At 41.0% G+C, this 13,786-nt stretch overlaps 1 protein-coding gene across 1 annotated transcript; it reads right to left on the bottom strand.

Moving 5' to 3' along the window:
* Positions 1-9,213: 9,213 nt before the first annotated feature.
* LOC115041554 (E3 ubiquitin-protein ligase RNF128-like) lies at positions 9,214-12,160 on the bottom strand. The gene has a single exon (XM_029499086.1). It carries the CDS (start codon positions 11,852-11,854, stop codon positions 10,766-10,768), a length of 1,089 nt encoding a protein of 362 aa, XP_029354946.1. The 5' UTR covers positions 11,855-12,160; the 3' UTR covers positions 9,214-10,765.
* Between the last annotated feature and the right edge of the window lie 1,626 nt (positions 12,161-13,786).

Here is a 13,786-nt window from a genome sequence, read left to right as displayed (position 1 = left end):
TGTGCCTTTGTTGAGGTTACGGTGCCATCAAGTTAGGTAAACAAACATTAATGGATGATAATGAATGGGAGCATTATCTCCAAATAGAGTGTCCATTAATATTGATGATTGTTTTTATTCCAATGCATAACAAATCAAAGCAGCATTAATATTTGTCTGAACAAATGATTTCGAAAATGCACGGTTATCAGTGATTGGATAACTAAATGGCTAGATGGAGGAGATACACAGGCTGTTATCTCCACTGCTCATGAACTATCCGTTTAGGCTTGTAAGGTTCATTTATGTTAAATGGCTTTATTGTTATGGGAGGTAAACAATATATCAGGCTTAATTCCAAAACAGCTCATTCTGCTTAACAGTTAATGCCATTAAGCTCTGCTGCTAAAATGGTTTGTCTATGAAGGAGCTGCTTGTTTGTTCGCTGACAATAAGAGGGCCAGCCAATTGAAAAGGCAGATCATAGCCGACTGAATGTCAGTGTAAACACTTTTGTTGTGTTGTACTGTGTGCGTGCCTTTTAACTCCCACCTGAAAAAACTTCACAAAAAAAAAAGGTTTAGCAATGTTCATGATGGATTTTCCGGGATACCTGAATCATAACAGTGTGAAATAATTAAAAGGAAAAAGAAGTCTTTTATGGGCCAGTTGCAATGGCACTTGTGTGGTGTGTGTGTGTGTGTGTGTGTGTGTGTGTGTGTGTGTGTGTGCGTGTGTGTGCGTGTGTGCAACACATGCACACTAACTAACACACTAAAGTTGTTCAACATAGATAAATCTCCCAGAAAAAAGATTTTCACACCAAAATATGCATAATGAACCCACGTTTACTCTCCTTAGGGATTTTTTAGTGCAGAGAAATAGAGGCATGAACTTAGGAGGCCAGAAACAAATGCAAATGTGAGGTACATCTGTGGGATAAAGTAAGTTTTCCCATACAATGTCTGAACAGTGTTGTCCTTCACCTTCTGGAATCTAAAGCAGTAATCAAGAGGTATATAGAGTCTTGGCAGCTAATTCTGTGCAGGGGACCTCTCTGACTTTGACTGAGCCCTCAGGCCACAGATAAGATTGCATTGTGTGTGTGTGTTTGTGTGTTTGTGTGTGTGTGTGTGTGTGTGTGTTTGTGTGCATGTGCCTATCTAACAGTGAACCTCCTTGTTGTCACTCATCACCTTTGGACAAAGGAGCCCAATAGTGAGGTTCTCTGGTTAATTTAATTTAATTTCAGCCAAGAAGGGACCTGCAGTAATTTGTGTGTCTGACGTTCACCCTCAGCGCTCCCTCTTCAGGCTGGAGCATTGATAATAACAACTCATTCATGTTTTTCACACTGCACGGGTCGAGGGGCTTTCAGCTTTAGCCAGGTTTTGGGACTACAGGGTGGTATGTATTTTACAGGCTGCATAGCGAAGGGAAAAGTCACTTTGAGTGCTCCTTTCTATTTTATCTTTTTTAAGCCCTAAATTTGGGTGAATGTCTAAACTAGTTTCAATGTTCACACTGTACTAAAACGAAAAAGCAGAGCGATAAAAAAGAAACCTTTCAGTAAAAATCAATGGCAACAACTTAAAGGGGTCTTTGTTACTTGTTTACTTTAATAATTCAAAACAGCTATAATGTTTTATAAAACTTTAAAGTTGTCTTATTAGGTGCTCATTACACCAGGAAAAAGCGAGAGAGACAGAGTCATGACATGGGGTGAAAAAGAGAGAGAGGATGACAAGAGCCAAAGGGCAATACCAGGGCAACTGCATCTGGGACTGAGCCTTAATGTTACATACTCCATCAGATGAGCCACCAGGGGGCCCCAAACCTGAGTTTTTCATTGAACCACAAAATATATCAACCAGCATCCACAAGCATTAATTGGCACACACAATACCAGGAATGATTCTTCTCTACATATTAACATCATCCACCTCAATACGCTTACCAAACTCTTCAGCCTCCACATTGAAATATCTTTCCATGTGCCCCTGGCATCATTTCTCTGAGCAGGATTAGTTTTGACGTTCTAGAAATACTGAATGTGGGCATGATTCGACCAAGACATTGCATCAGAGGTGCCTGATGGCTATGAACAACCTCAACGCTCCAACAATTCTCCTGCACACTCAAAGGTGCTCTCCCAGCACTTCTTAGTCTGGCAGTTGGGAATGAAAATATACTGAGCCTCGTGAGGATCTCCCTCACAACCTCAAATATTCTACACAGCCTTCCAATGCCATGGGCTGTTTAGTCATCCAGTGGTCCTTATTTCTTACAGTCTTTAAATTGCTTACTTTGGGTGCTGGACTTCAAAATTTGCCACAGAGCCGGAGGAGTGAAGCCAAGACATAAAAACTACAGTTTATTCTTCCAACACCCACTGCTGTTTGAACAAAAACACCTGAGCTTGTTTTCTTAGAGATTTTAAGTCTTTCCGTTGGACACTGAGCTTCACTCAATCTCTAGTGGTTTAAAACAGACACCCTCAAATCATGCAAAAGAAAATTGTTATCTGATCCTGGGTTTGATCCACAGGCAACTTATTGTATTTTGAAGTCCAGGGCCCTGGGGAAAGACGTGTACAGAATTTTAACAGAGACAATAGAAACAGGAATCTTTAAGTCCATCTAGCAGAAAGGATCAGTTGTCAGTTGTCTGATATGGCTTGTTTAGAATAGCTTGTGTTGATAAAAAAAAAACTGTTTAGATGATTTGATACAATTTGTTTGGACCGTGAAAAGTTGAAGTCCGATGGAAAGAGTCAAGATCTCATCTCATATCATCTAAACTGCATTTCTGTCAGGGTTGCATGGGGTGCTGGATCCAATCCCAGCTAACCTTCTGGGCGAGGGTGGGTTACAGCCTGGTCACTTCACCAATCTATTGCAGAACTGATATCAAGTTTCGAAATCCTGGGATCACGCCACAGGATAAAATATATATTAAAGGAAATAACAGCAAGTTGTCTCGCCAAATAGCTCATGATGTTAAAGGGCTGCTCGATAGATCTCAGGGTGTGAGTTCAAATGTTGTGCAGTGAGTTCTGAAGCTCAAAACCTAAAGTTGAGATTAAAAAGCAAAATAGAGGAGAAAGTACCCGTGCAAAGGTAACTTGGTGGTGGGTTGTGGTAGAATGTGTTTGGTTTGAATCCAGCCTGTTTCCAGTCCCTTTACAAGAGCCATATGTGTGTGTGTGTTTATTCATGCATGCAGGTGAAGGAACTGCATCCCCCCTCCCCTGTTAAATGATCTGTCTCCCAGTTGGACCCCTTCTCATTGATCCTGTTTTCCAAGCAGTTCCTCAATGACAAGCCTGCTGTTAGAGCTGTTGCTATACTCGAAGTTGATTTAGTTGAGCTTGCCATGGCTGAACTCTGAGGAACCATTCAGCTCAGTGGCTGTAAATTACATTTATTTACAGGGTGGATCAGCAGAGGGAAAAACATGCGGCTGAGGGCATTTTTATTTGTGCTAATGTTGTCTGTATCCAGCCAAAGTTGTTGCTATTGTCTAAAGAGACACTCTTTATGCCAGTTTGAAACAAATGCATTGTTAATGATTAATTTAACAATGCTTTATCAGTTATGACCTAGGAAAGTAAAAGCTTTGGGTTTGCCAAGTTGTGTAGACCTTTGGATTTTAAACTTCTTTATAGGGTAAGTGACCATTTTTAAAGACAGGAAGTAACAAAGATTTAAATGAGAAGATTGATACCACTCATATCTCTAGAAAATATTTACAAAGTTAGTGTCCAGACAAAAATCTCCCATAACCTCCATGCTCACTAACTGTCAATTTGTTTAATTTGTACAGATACCAAAATGTAAAAGCAAATTCTGAGGGGCTGTGTGCCGACCTATTTATTGACTGAACATTTAGCGACTTAGCTACTTGTCTGCTTGGATTTTATTCTTCCCAGGTCAATTACTGAGGTCAGTGTGCTCCTGGGAACACTGAAAAATGTAGAAATGGCTTTATGCCCTTGCCTGATCTCAATGTTATCTTGGAGGTCAGTTTGAATTGTGAGGCTTTCAATACGCAGGTGTCTGCATTTCTAAATAATGGCCGATCAATTTTATTTGCCACAGGTTGACTCTGGTCAGTTTCTAAACACATTTCAAGGATAATTAAACAAGGCATGATGCACCTAAGCACAACAAGTACTTCTTTACACAAGAGAGTTCAGCTTTAAATAACTTGGTGAGCTTTTTTAGAAAAATTCACATCACAAATTTCCAACCTCACCTAATTAAAATTAGAACTACAACACAGTTAAGAACAAGTGGAGGGATCTGAATATTCCCTGAAATCACTGTAGGTATAATAAAGGGTGCTTATTATAAAATGGCGCAACTACTACTGACACAATACAAAAACGTACTCTTGTGATGGGATCCTAACCTTACCGAAACTGCAAATCACCAGCTACACCACAAAGGAAACTAAAAAAGAACTGGGGCTGCAGTTTGGAAGGTTAAAATCAAACCAATTTTGTCAAGAGACTCCCCCTTTCTCTCTTATTGCCCCAACAATCTTCTTCCAGCCTGAGGCAAACATCTTCTTTGTTTATGCCATCACACATGGTGTTCAAGTTGACCCTACTTGAAGGGAGGGAAACTTACCTTTTTCAACCTCTGGATCCACATCCCCTCCCCCCTGCCCAAGCCTCAGTTCAGCCACAGATCAGCTATCCCATTGCTTGGACAAAGGAAGCCTCACCAGAATGTAACTCATGCCTGCAAATATAGAAAAGAAAGGACAAAGGCCACTATTCTCCTCAAGCAACAACAAACACCTTTTATGTGCTGTTACAAAAGCAAAAAGGTTGAGAAGGGTCGAAAAGGCTAGAGTGAAGAAGTGAACGGGAGACAAACTGCCTGAGTTGCATTTAGTCAAATTTGTCACAAAGACAGCATGTAAAAGAATACGACATGGAACAATTTGGTTAGAAAAACATGAATATAATTTGTGGCAACATTCGCAACTGTTCAGAACAGCTAAAGGGAGGCCAAGGGCAACAGACCAATGGCTGCTCCTCATCTGATTAACATGTGATTGCTCATGTGTAAAGTATATTGCACTACATAAGTGTTAAGTTCACAAGGAGCGAGTTGACAGGAATGAGGTTTCCTCAGACAAAGGTGCTATTATCCAACTAAGGTCATTTCCCACCAGGCCAAGGCCTCATTAAAATAAAGAAGGGTTTAGAGTATAATTTAGCAGGTTTATAATATTTTTATACACCTGACTTGCACTGCCTTGTACTGACTTTTCAACCAAAGCCGCAGCCTCTTTCCTTTCCACTATCATTACTGTACCATCCTCCCTCATCTCTCCCCTTTTCCATTCACTTCCAATATTGTTTCACAGTATGAAAGCTTCTGCTCTACAATGCCAACTAACCCTGATGAGAACACCAACTTTACAGTACGGAGACCTGGTAGTTCATTACTTTTAATTAGACTAAAGTCCATTTGTCTGCAATAAAATTCTGTCCCTTAAAACAGAGAGGTTATACATTGCATCGGTATACTCTCCATTATCCAAATAATAAGTGCAGTGTTCACGTCAAACTCTTATTTGAGAGTGGAAATATATTGTAAAAACAGTATAAAACACATAATCTATAAATATGATATATACGCAAACCAAAATAGTCACAGGTCTCTGTACATTCTCAAAGATGTGGAACACTATCTGTAGCTAAACCTACTTTTTGTGACTATTTTATTAATAATGTAAATGAAGTTGAGCAGTGCCCTGGTTCGGACCCTTTTGCAAAAACTAGGACGAACCTTCCAGTGGATTTTATTGGTCGACCAAATGGCAGCCACAGCTTGTGGACAAACTGTGTAGTGAAGCACTGACAGATGGTCAGAGTGAACCGGTGTGCCGCATTCATGAAAGCTAATTCAGTACAGTGGCAAAGAAAGAAACAGAGAGAGAGCTGAGGCCTCTGTCGTGTCACCTTGGACACATACAGCACAGACCCATAACGGAGGCACACACAAGACAAGCAGATCCATCGGATCAAAATCTCATCGCAAACCCCTCCAATCCCCAGGTGATGTCAGGTCTCTTCTGCGTTTCCCCTCCTCCCGCTAAATCTCTGCAATTAAGCAAATGGGTCATTCATGAATGGCTGCAAGCAAAAACGCAAAACGGGTGGAGTTGATGAAAAGCAGCTTGATCGTTGATTCATGTTGTCAAACTGCGTTGAGTGGCATTTTCTTTCGAGGAGGAAACTTTAGTTGACACCTTGCCTCAGGCCATCAACATTCAGAGTTAGACAAGAGGATATTCTTTCCAGCATGTTATAATATACTCCTCAATTGTTGAAAGGGCTGCTGACAAATCATTTTCACATAGTATATATAAATAAATATTGGCAGCAAAACCACACAGGATTTGTGCAGGCTGGATTTATACTGAACAAACTGGTTTGACAACTAACACGGATGGTCCCAGAGAGGTGCAGGCTGGGTGCTGAGACATCACTCTGGGGACAAACAATGATTGTGAACACAAAGTCTGTCAGACCTTTTTCTCTTTTTCTCTTTAGTGTGCACAGATCATTTTCATCTTTCCCTGGTTCTTTTCCGTTCTTTTTCTTATCTGCCTGTGTGTTTATTCAGTGAGTGAGTTGCAGTAGGGCTGAGGTAACAACAAGCACAAATGATGGCAATGTTTGGAATCTACACTAACAGAAGGGAAAGTCGCTGACACCACACAGCAGGGCAAAAACAAAAAAAGGCATCACTTATTATCACTATTAATAAACTCTAAGTAGGGATGTAACCTTCAGCGATCATTTTGTCAGGTAATTGTGAGAAAACAACTTAAAAACTTCCAGATTTCTCAAAGAAAGAGAAGCAATTTAAGAAACTGTTTGGCTTACAGGAAATCCCTTATCAAAATAGTTGCTGATTACAATTTGTTTATCAGCAAATCGACAACCCGTTTAACTGTGTCCACCCTCGATCAATAACACCTTATAAGCTATTTTCGATCAGCCCTCTTCAACCGCCAGGGCAACACATCCCACTATTTGAACTAAATATATAGTTGTCTTTCTTGATTCCTCAGTTGAGCCTCATAATGCTGTCTTACAGTAATATGTCTCCAGTGGATAGCAAACCTTGAATATCTGCAGCTGACTTGGCAGCTAAACCAAATTCACAACTATATTATAATAATTGTCAGGTTGGAATAGATCACAGAAAGACAGGCATATAGTTTTTTCCAATTATTACATGTCATATCACTTCCTTTCCCAGCCATTGAGTGAAAGGGAAAGAGACGTTTGATCTTCAGATATCTTCTGTTTTGCCTAAACCACGCAAACCAGACTGCACGACCTTTTATTTGTCTGCCAACAAGAAAAAGAGAGCAGCAGAGGGTAAGCCAGCCAGAATGCTAAAGGACAGCAAAGGACCGGACAGTAATGACACAGGACGAGGGTCATTTTGTCCAGCGCTATCAGCACTATCTGATCTGCCACAGGGACACAAGGTAGGAAGGATAGAAGAAGGAAGGGTAGACAACAAAGGAGGCTGGCTGAGGGTGTCACCTGAACAAACCAGAAATACAGATTAGATAGGATCCCTCATGCTGCTATATTAAAACCGTTACACCAGATAAGAGCAGCTTGAAACATCAGCCAAAACTGAAAACATCAACTTCTAATTTACGAATTGGCATAAGCCCTGTGGGGAAGAAACAGAGTTATGATTGGCACTCTCAATATGTGCAATGAGCCAATGACACATTCAGAGTTGCGGAGAGGGTGATTTCATTTATTTTATTATTTTACACACACATCATATACCTGTGATTGAATAGTCTATGCAAGTAGTAAGAAAGAAAAAAACTGAAATGCTTTGCATGGTACTTACAACACTGAGTAATGGATTCATTTGTGTCTTACTGCAGTTTTATAATCAAATTTGCCTCATTCATTAAGATAATTACTCAAGGAGTCCAGGACAAAAGCCTGAGACCAACTTCTGTAATTTAATTAGGAAGATTTTATTTTGCTCTGTCGAAGCTGCACTGCACAGACACGCAGAGAGGCCACGACACAGAAAAAGAGACGGCTGAATGGTGTATGTGTGATTTAGAGAGGAGTTAAAGATGAAAAAGACCAGTACGCCTCTTCAACTGGGACACGAAAGAAAACGGCCCAGTGAAGTACTCTCTTTGATTATTCATTTCATTCTGTGTTTTTCTCTCAGCCAAGACATTGTTCCAGCACATGAAGACCAAGAATGGAAGGATATGACTGGCTTGTCACCGTCTGGTTTTACAATTGTTGGGAATTAATTTCAAGTCCCCTGCTATTTGCAATGTACTCCACCAGGTGGCAGTGCAGGCCCTTTAAAAATATTCACTAGGATAACTTGAGACACATAAAGGAGCATGAGCTCGTAGCCTGTAGGTGTTTATTTAGTTAGAAATGCACCCGGTTCCTTTTCTTGTTTACCAGTCACAGGCCTGCAGCCAGCTTTATTCCTTGGTGTGGGAGACATGGTATAGTTACTGTGATTAGGCGGTGGAAGAACAGATAAGCTCTCAGGCCACCACAGTAGTTAATTCCAGTGTTTGATTTGTATCTCGAATTGAAGGTCAAGTGTGATTAAAGTACGGCCACTGACTTGTATGTCGTTAAATGAAAACCTTCTGACTCAATTGTCCTTTTAAGATCAGCAATAAATCAGATGAGCCAGGGGCTGAGCAGAGTGTGCTTCTAACCTAGGGTTTGCCAGTTGTTCCCAGCTTGGCCAGTTTTGTATTGATTCTCTGTCTTGGCGGGATACAACTATAACTATCTGAACTGTGAAAGCTGAGGTCACTGCACTGGCTTGAAATCCAGTACATGCTGGCTTTGAAGAGGAAAGGGAAAACGGTGAATGAAAGACCTGGCTCACCCTCTGGCCACCGCAGTGTAACACTTCCACAAAAAAAAGCTCTGCCCTCAGCTTATTCTCTGTTAATACTCTGTCTCTCCTCACCATGACAGGATAGCTAACTGCACTCTGTGCATTTACACACAGACTTTTAAAAACTAGCCCATACTTGTAGAGGTTTTCACATCACTGGATTTAAAAATATTTGACACTCTCACTTCTAGTCCTGAAATAAATCAAGACATTTTTCAAAAGGAGACGAACAGTCGGCAAACAGCTCACTCAAATCATGTGAAATCATGGTACAGCCACAATCTGTGCTGAAATGCCACAAGTGTGCTTCACTTTATTACTTTATTAAGAGGCCACGAGCCAAAGACAATAACTGTACACGTGAGAGGACAAGCCCATTTTACAGTGTATCATCTGGTCATGATCAAACAAGCTCAATGTTCTGACTGACGCTGAAAAAATTAAAAAGTTTCTCAATTACATTGCTGACTTCACTGCGGATGTTTTGTGGAACAATTAAATGATCATTAAAATAAAATTTCCATTCCCTCGCCATCAGCTGTACATTTCTGCCTGCTCAGTCAGGCCCTTTTACGTATGTAGCGTGTGCAGTTCAGCTCCCACCTGTGCAAAGGTCTCACTCACCAGTCTCACTCCTGTCAAATAATCAGTCGGAACAAGACTGCGATTCTGAAAGCAAGACACCACACACAGACCTGCCTGATCAAGAGTAATCCGCCTGACTACTGACACACAGTCCTTTGGTATTCCCTGTCCATACATCTCCCAGAATCACCATTCTTACAGTCACATGTGCTCCCAAACTTGGCCTCATTTTGAGGGATTTATTGCATTCTAGTAAGCATCAATGTGATTTAATATAGTAAGTAATATTCATTTTTACAGAGCAATTTAGAACTGGAATCTGTAAAAACATTGGTCAAAGTGATTTAATATAGAAAAATATATTAACATAAGCCTTCCATCCCCACCAGAGAACAAAGAAATGAAATAACTTGGTAGCTTCACATGGACTGAGGTACACACCTATATGAGAGTTCAGATGTTGAGCACAGATCTTATTTAAGCATTCACAATAATTCACAGAAAAAAAAAACTGGAAGACTTTTTCCAAAAATAACATTTGGTACATAAAAATCAACTACTATATATATTATGTATAACATTTATATTAAATTACAACATTAAGCATTGGAAAATTGATATATCAATCTCACGACATATAATTTAATTTAAGAAACCACAATTTTCACCCATCCCACAGTCAAGATATTTTTGGAGCAATATTATCTTTGACATTTCCTGAACTGCTACATTTGTGTCAGTAAAAAGTCATCTTCGACTTGCTAGTTATTTATGAAAGACTTGAACATTCCTGTTTTCATGAGTGGAAAAAATTGGCCCACGTGTTCTAGGCCTTCAGATGATGCTATCAAGTCATCATAGTGCAATGTTTATCATGCTGCATTTGCAGAAAAAAGGTCGAACAGACATTGTATTCATTTAGCAGTACTCCAACACTGCTTTATTTAGAATTTACTAAAGATTATGTAGTGAAAGACCCAGAAGTTATTTCTTACGTGCACTAACTCGCAAAGAAAATGAAATGGCATCCAAACTAATTACACAGGTCCCTTAATGTTCAAAATCCAATTTCTTTCTTAATGTCTTTTTAATGTGCATGTTTGAATCAACAGATGACCACTGTCTCTTTTGTGGGATGATTATGGTTAGATTTTGTTGTTTTGGTTCAACGTATCCAAGAAAAATACCTATTTCAGGCTGGGAATTTGAGTGTGTCCTGGTTTGCGCTGTTTAGTTCCCATCACTGTTGTTCATCCTCTCATGGCCTGCGAGTCTCCCTCGAAGGCTGTGTTGTCATAGCGATGCTGCTGTCTCTGTGGGTCAGGGCTCATTGGGTCAGTCAGTGGGACTTCGTAGAGGGTTTCTCCTCCTGCCACTGTGATCACAGTGACATCTGGTGACGAATTGCCAGAACCGCTCTCCTTCGTCTCCTCCTCAACCCCCAGTGCCTTTAGGATGTCGCATTTACACATGGGGCAGGTCCTCCTCTCCAGCAGCCAGGGCTCGATGCAGGTTTTATGGAAGATGTGATCACACGTCAGCACTGTCACCACTTCGCCTGGCTTGTAGGATTCAATACACACGGCACACATGTGGGAATCAGAAGTAGTTTCCTCATCTTCTCTCTTGAGTGTGCGCACTTGTAGTCGCTTGATTGCCTTCTTAGCCTCCAATTTCAGCCTCTTCTCAGATCGCCGATGTACACTCAGGCTGTAGAGACGATTTGCAGAGATAAACACAAAGTAGGCAATTGAAGCTGCTGTGACAATGAAGAAGGCGATAGACAGGAAGTAGAGCCAGTAGGTGTCCATCCAGGGTCCGTGAGGGCTGCCTGGCTCAATCAGCATCTGCACATCTGTCCCATTCTTCACCAACCTGACAAGTTCCATGCCCTTAGTGTTGCCAATCATGATAGCCACAATGTCAGATGCATCTGAGTGCGCCATGTGAGTTGTGCTGTTGCCACTGCCATCCACATTATACACCACCACACCAGCCGCTCCTTGACGTTTAGCAGCACTGATCTTCTCACTAAAGGTACAGTTGCCCCTTTTAACCAGGGCTATCCAGGGTGGGGAGCTGAAGTTGCGGTTATAGATGGGATCTGGGCCACAGCCTTTGGGGTCTCCCAGGGGAAGCGTAACAATGCCTGAGGCTTTTTCCACAGGAGAGTTACGGCCAAACACTCCACACTCGCAATATTTGTCCACAGTCTCATTATTGTTGTTAAGATAGCCTATTTCCACCATGGCTGTCCAAAACAGGAAAGCAGCTGAACATCGAACAAGCCCTGACAGATATAGCAAAAGCAGCAGACAGTGTGGTGCCGTCTTACCCATGGCAACACTCTTCTTAAAACAACGTCGAACCCTTGGTTAGCTTCTTTAAAACTCCTTTGTTAGTCCCAGTTCCTGGTTTGTATCAGCCACAGCAGTCTGAACGCAGCCACGGTGTCACCCAACCTGCTGTCTAGAGTAATCTGATATGAGTCTTTGGTAATATAACACGAGCTCTGCGTCAGCCACTCACCTCTTGTTATCTTCCTGAACCTTGAACACTGAGCACTCCTTAGAGAGGGCAGGGTGCTGGTATTCAACAAGTTGAAGTGCATAAAACACACAGAGCTGCGCTGTTCTAGAGCCAAGGGACTGAATATGAGAAGGCAAGATGTGATAAGCAAATGAAAAGGATCATTTTGCGTACATAGGTCAGTTACATTGAGCAGTAAAGGGAAGCTAAAAAAAAAAAAAGGTGCTGAATTTCCCTTGTGTAATGATGAGGGAAGCAATTCCTCCAGTTTTACTGGTTTGACTTGTTTCCTTCCTCTATTTCTGTGTTGTGGAAACCAAGCTGACATATTACTTCTCTGCATTGTACTTTGTCATCAATAAAAGGACTAACATACAGAGACATTCAGAAAGACACATTATAAATGTATCCTTTAAATTGGTCGGTGCTTGCAAAGAAAAAATGAAATAGATTTCCCCTGTTTTTCAGTTGTTTAGACTATTTCAGAGTGTTATTCCACAGAACTAAAATACCAATGACAACTGAGCTAGAACACAGCCTTGTCAAGTTTCCAAAGGAGCTCCTTACACACAAGTGAAAGCACACACACCCACATTTGGACACACACTGAGAGCATTAGAGGGGCTTCCAGTGACAAATTAGATGAACAGGTTTTGTGCCAAGCTACTATTTTACTTTAGTTTTCCAACACACCAAAATATCAGAACATGGGCATCTGCTGAATGTGCTAGTGAACAATATATCTCAGTTAGATAAAGACCTGTAAATAAAAGAGAGCCTGTTCCTATTACCAAGAATGTTGAGCTGCAGCCATACTCAGGGTAAATACCAAAGGTTCTGCTATGAACATTAAATTCCTGAACGTGACCGAAACTACTGTCACATGGAAGAACAACATTTTGGTTTTTCACCATTCCAAAAATATTCTGTGGTGTGATTTTACTAATAACATTTACAGAATATCTTTTGACTCTTCCTACTCCGATAGTGACCCCTTCTGGCTGACAAAATTAATTTCTGCACTAAGTGACAGTCACGCAGAAATCATCAGTCCTCAACACCGCGAACACTGAAAAATATCTAATAGACCTGATTTTAGTATGTCATAGAAATGTTTCCAAAATAACTGGAATCAAAGCATGATTCTATATTATACACAAATTAAAATAAAAAATAATGAAATTAATATATCTTGAAAGTGCCAGTGACATCTCACTTACAAAGACATTAAAGAGCTCATTAAAAAATAATAATAACAATAGCTACAAAACTGTAAAATGATAGCACAAAGGTTGTAACCTATATATCTTCAAGAAACGTCTCCAGGATGCACTGGGACTCGTCATCAGTGTTGTGACCTGAGGTCATAAGGTGTTTCATGTCTCACAACATACACCCTCACCCAGGCGACCCAGTCAGGGTTGATCAGGGCCCGACTTGCGTCCCAGCAGCTACTCACAGATCAGCCCTCTTTGTCCAAAGCCCCCTAGTGGCTTTTTCTGCGGCCTTGCTGGCAGATTGAATGGCCCTCTTCTAGGCTGAAGGAATGTCCTGCAATCCTCTACAGCCAACTTCTATGGGCTTGTAGAATGTTTTCCAGCCTCTGCCCCTGCACTCCTCCACTAGTTCCTGGTACTTGGCACGCTTCCTCTTATTGGCTACCTTAATGTGTTCTTCCTAAGGCACGGTCAGTTCCAGTATGATCAGGTGTTTTGGGGCCTCTGAGGTGATGATCAAGTCTG

The sequence above is a fragment of the Echeneis naucrates genome, chromosome 3 (genome assembly GCF_900963305.1).
Source record: "Echeneis naucrates chromosome 3, fEcheNa1.1, whole genome shotgun sequence".
NCBI classification, from domain to species: domain Eukaryota; kingdom Metazoa; phylum Chordata; class Actinopteri; order Carangiformes; family Echeneidae; genus Echeneis; species Echeneis naucrates.
The sequence above is the reverse complement of the archived record's forward strand: the minus strand, read 5'-3'. Positions and strand labels throughout refer to the sequence as shown.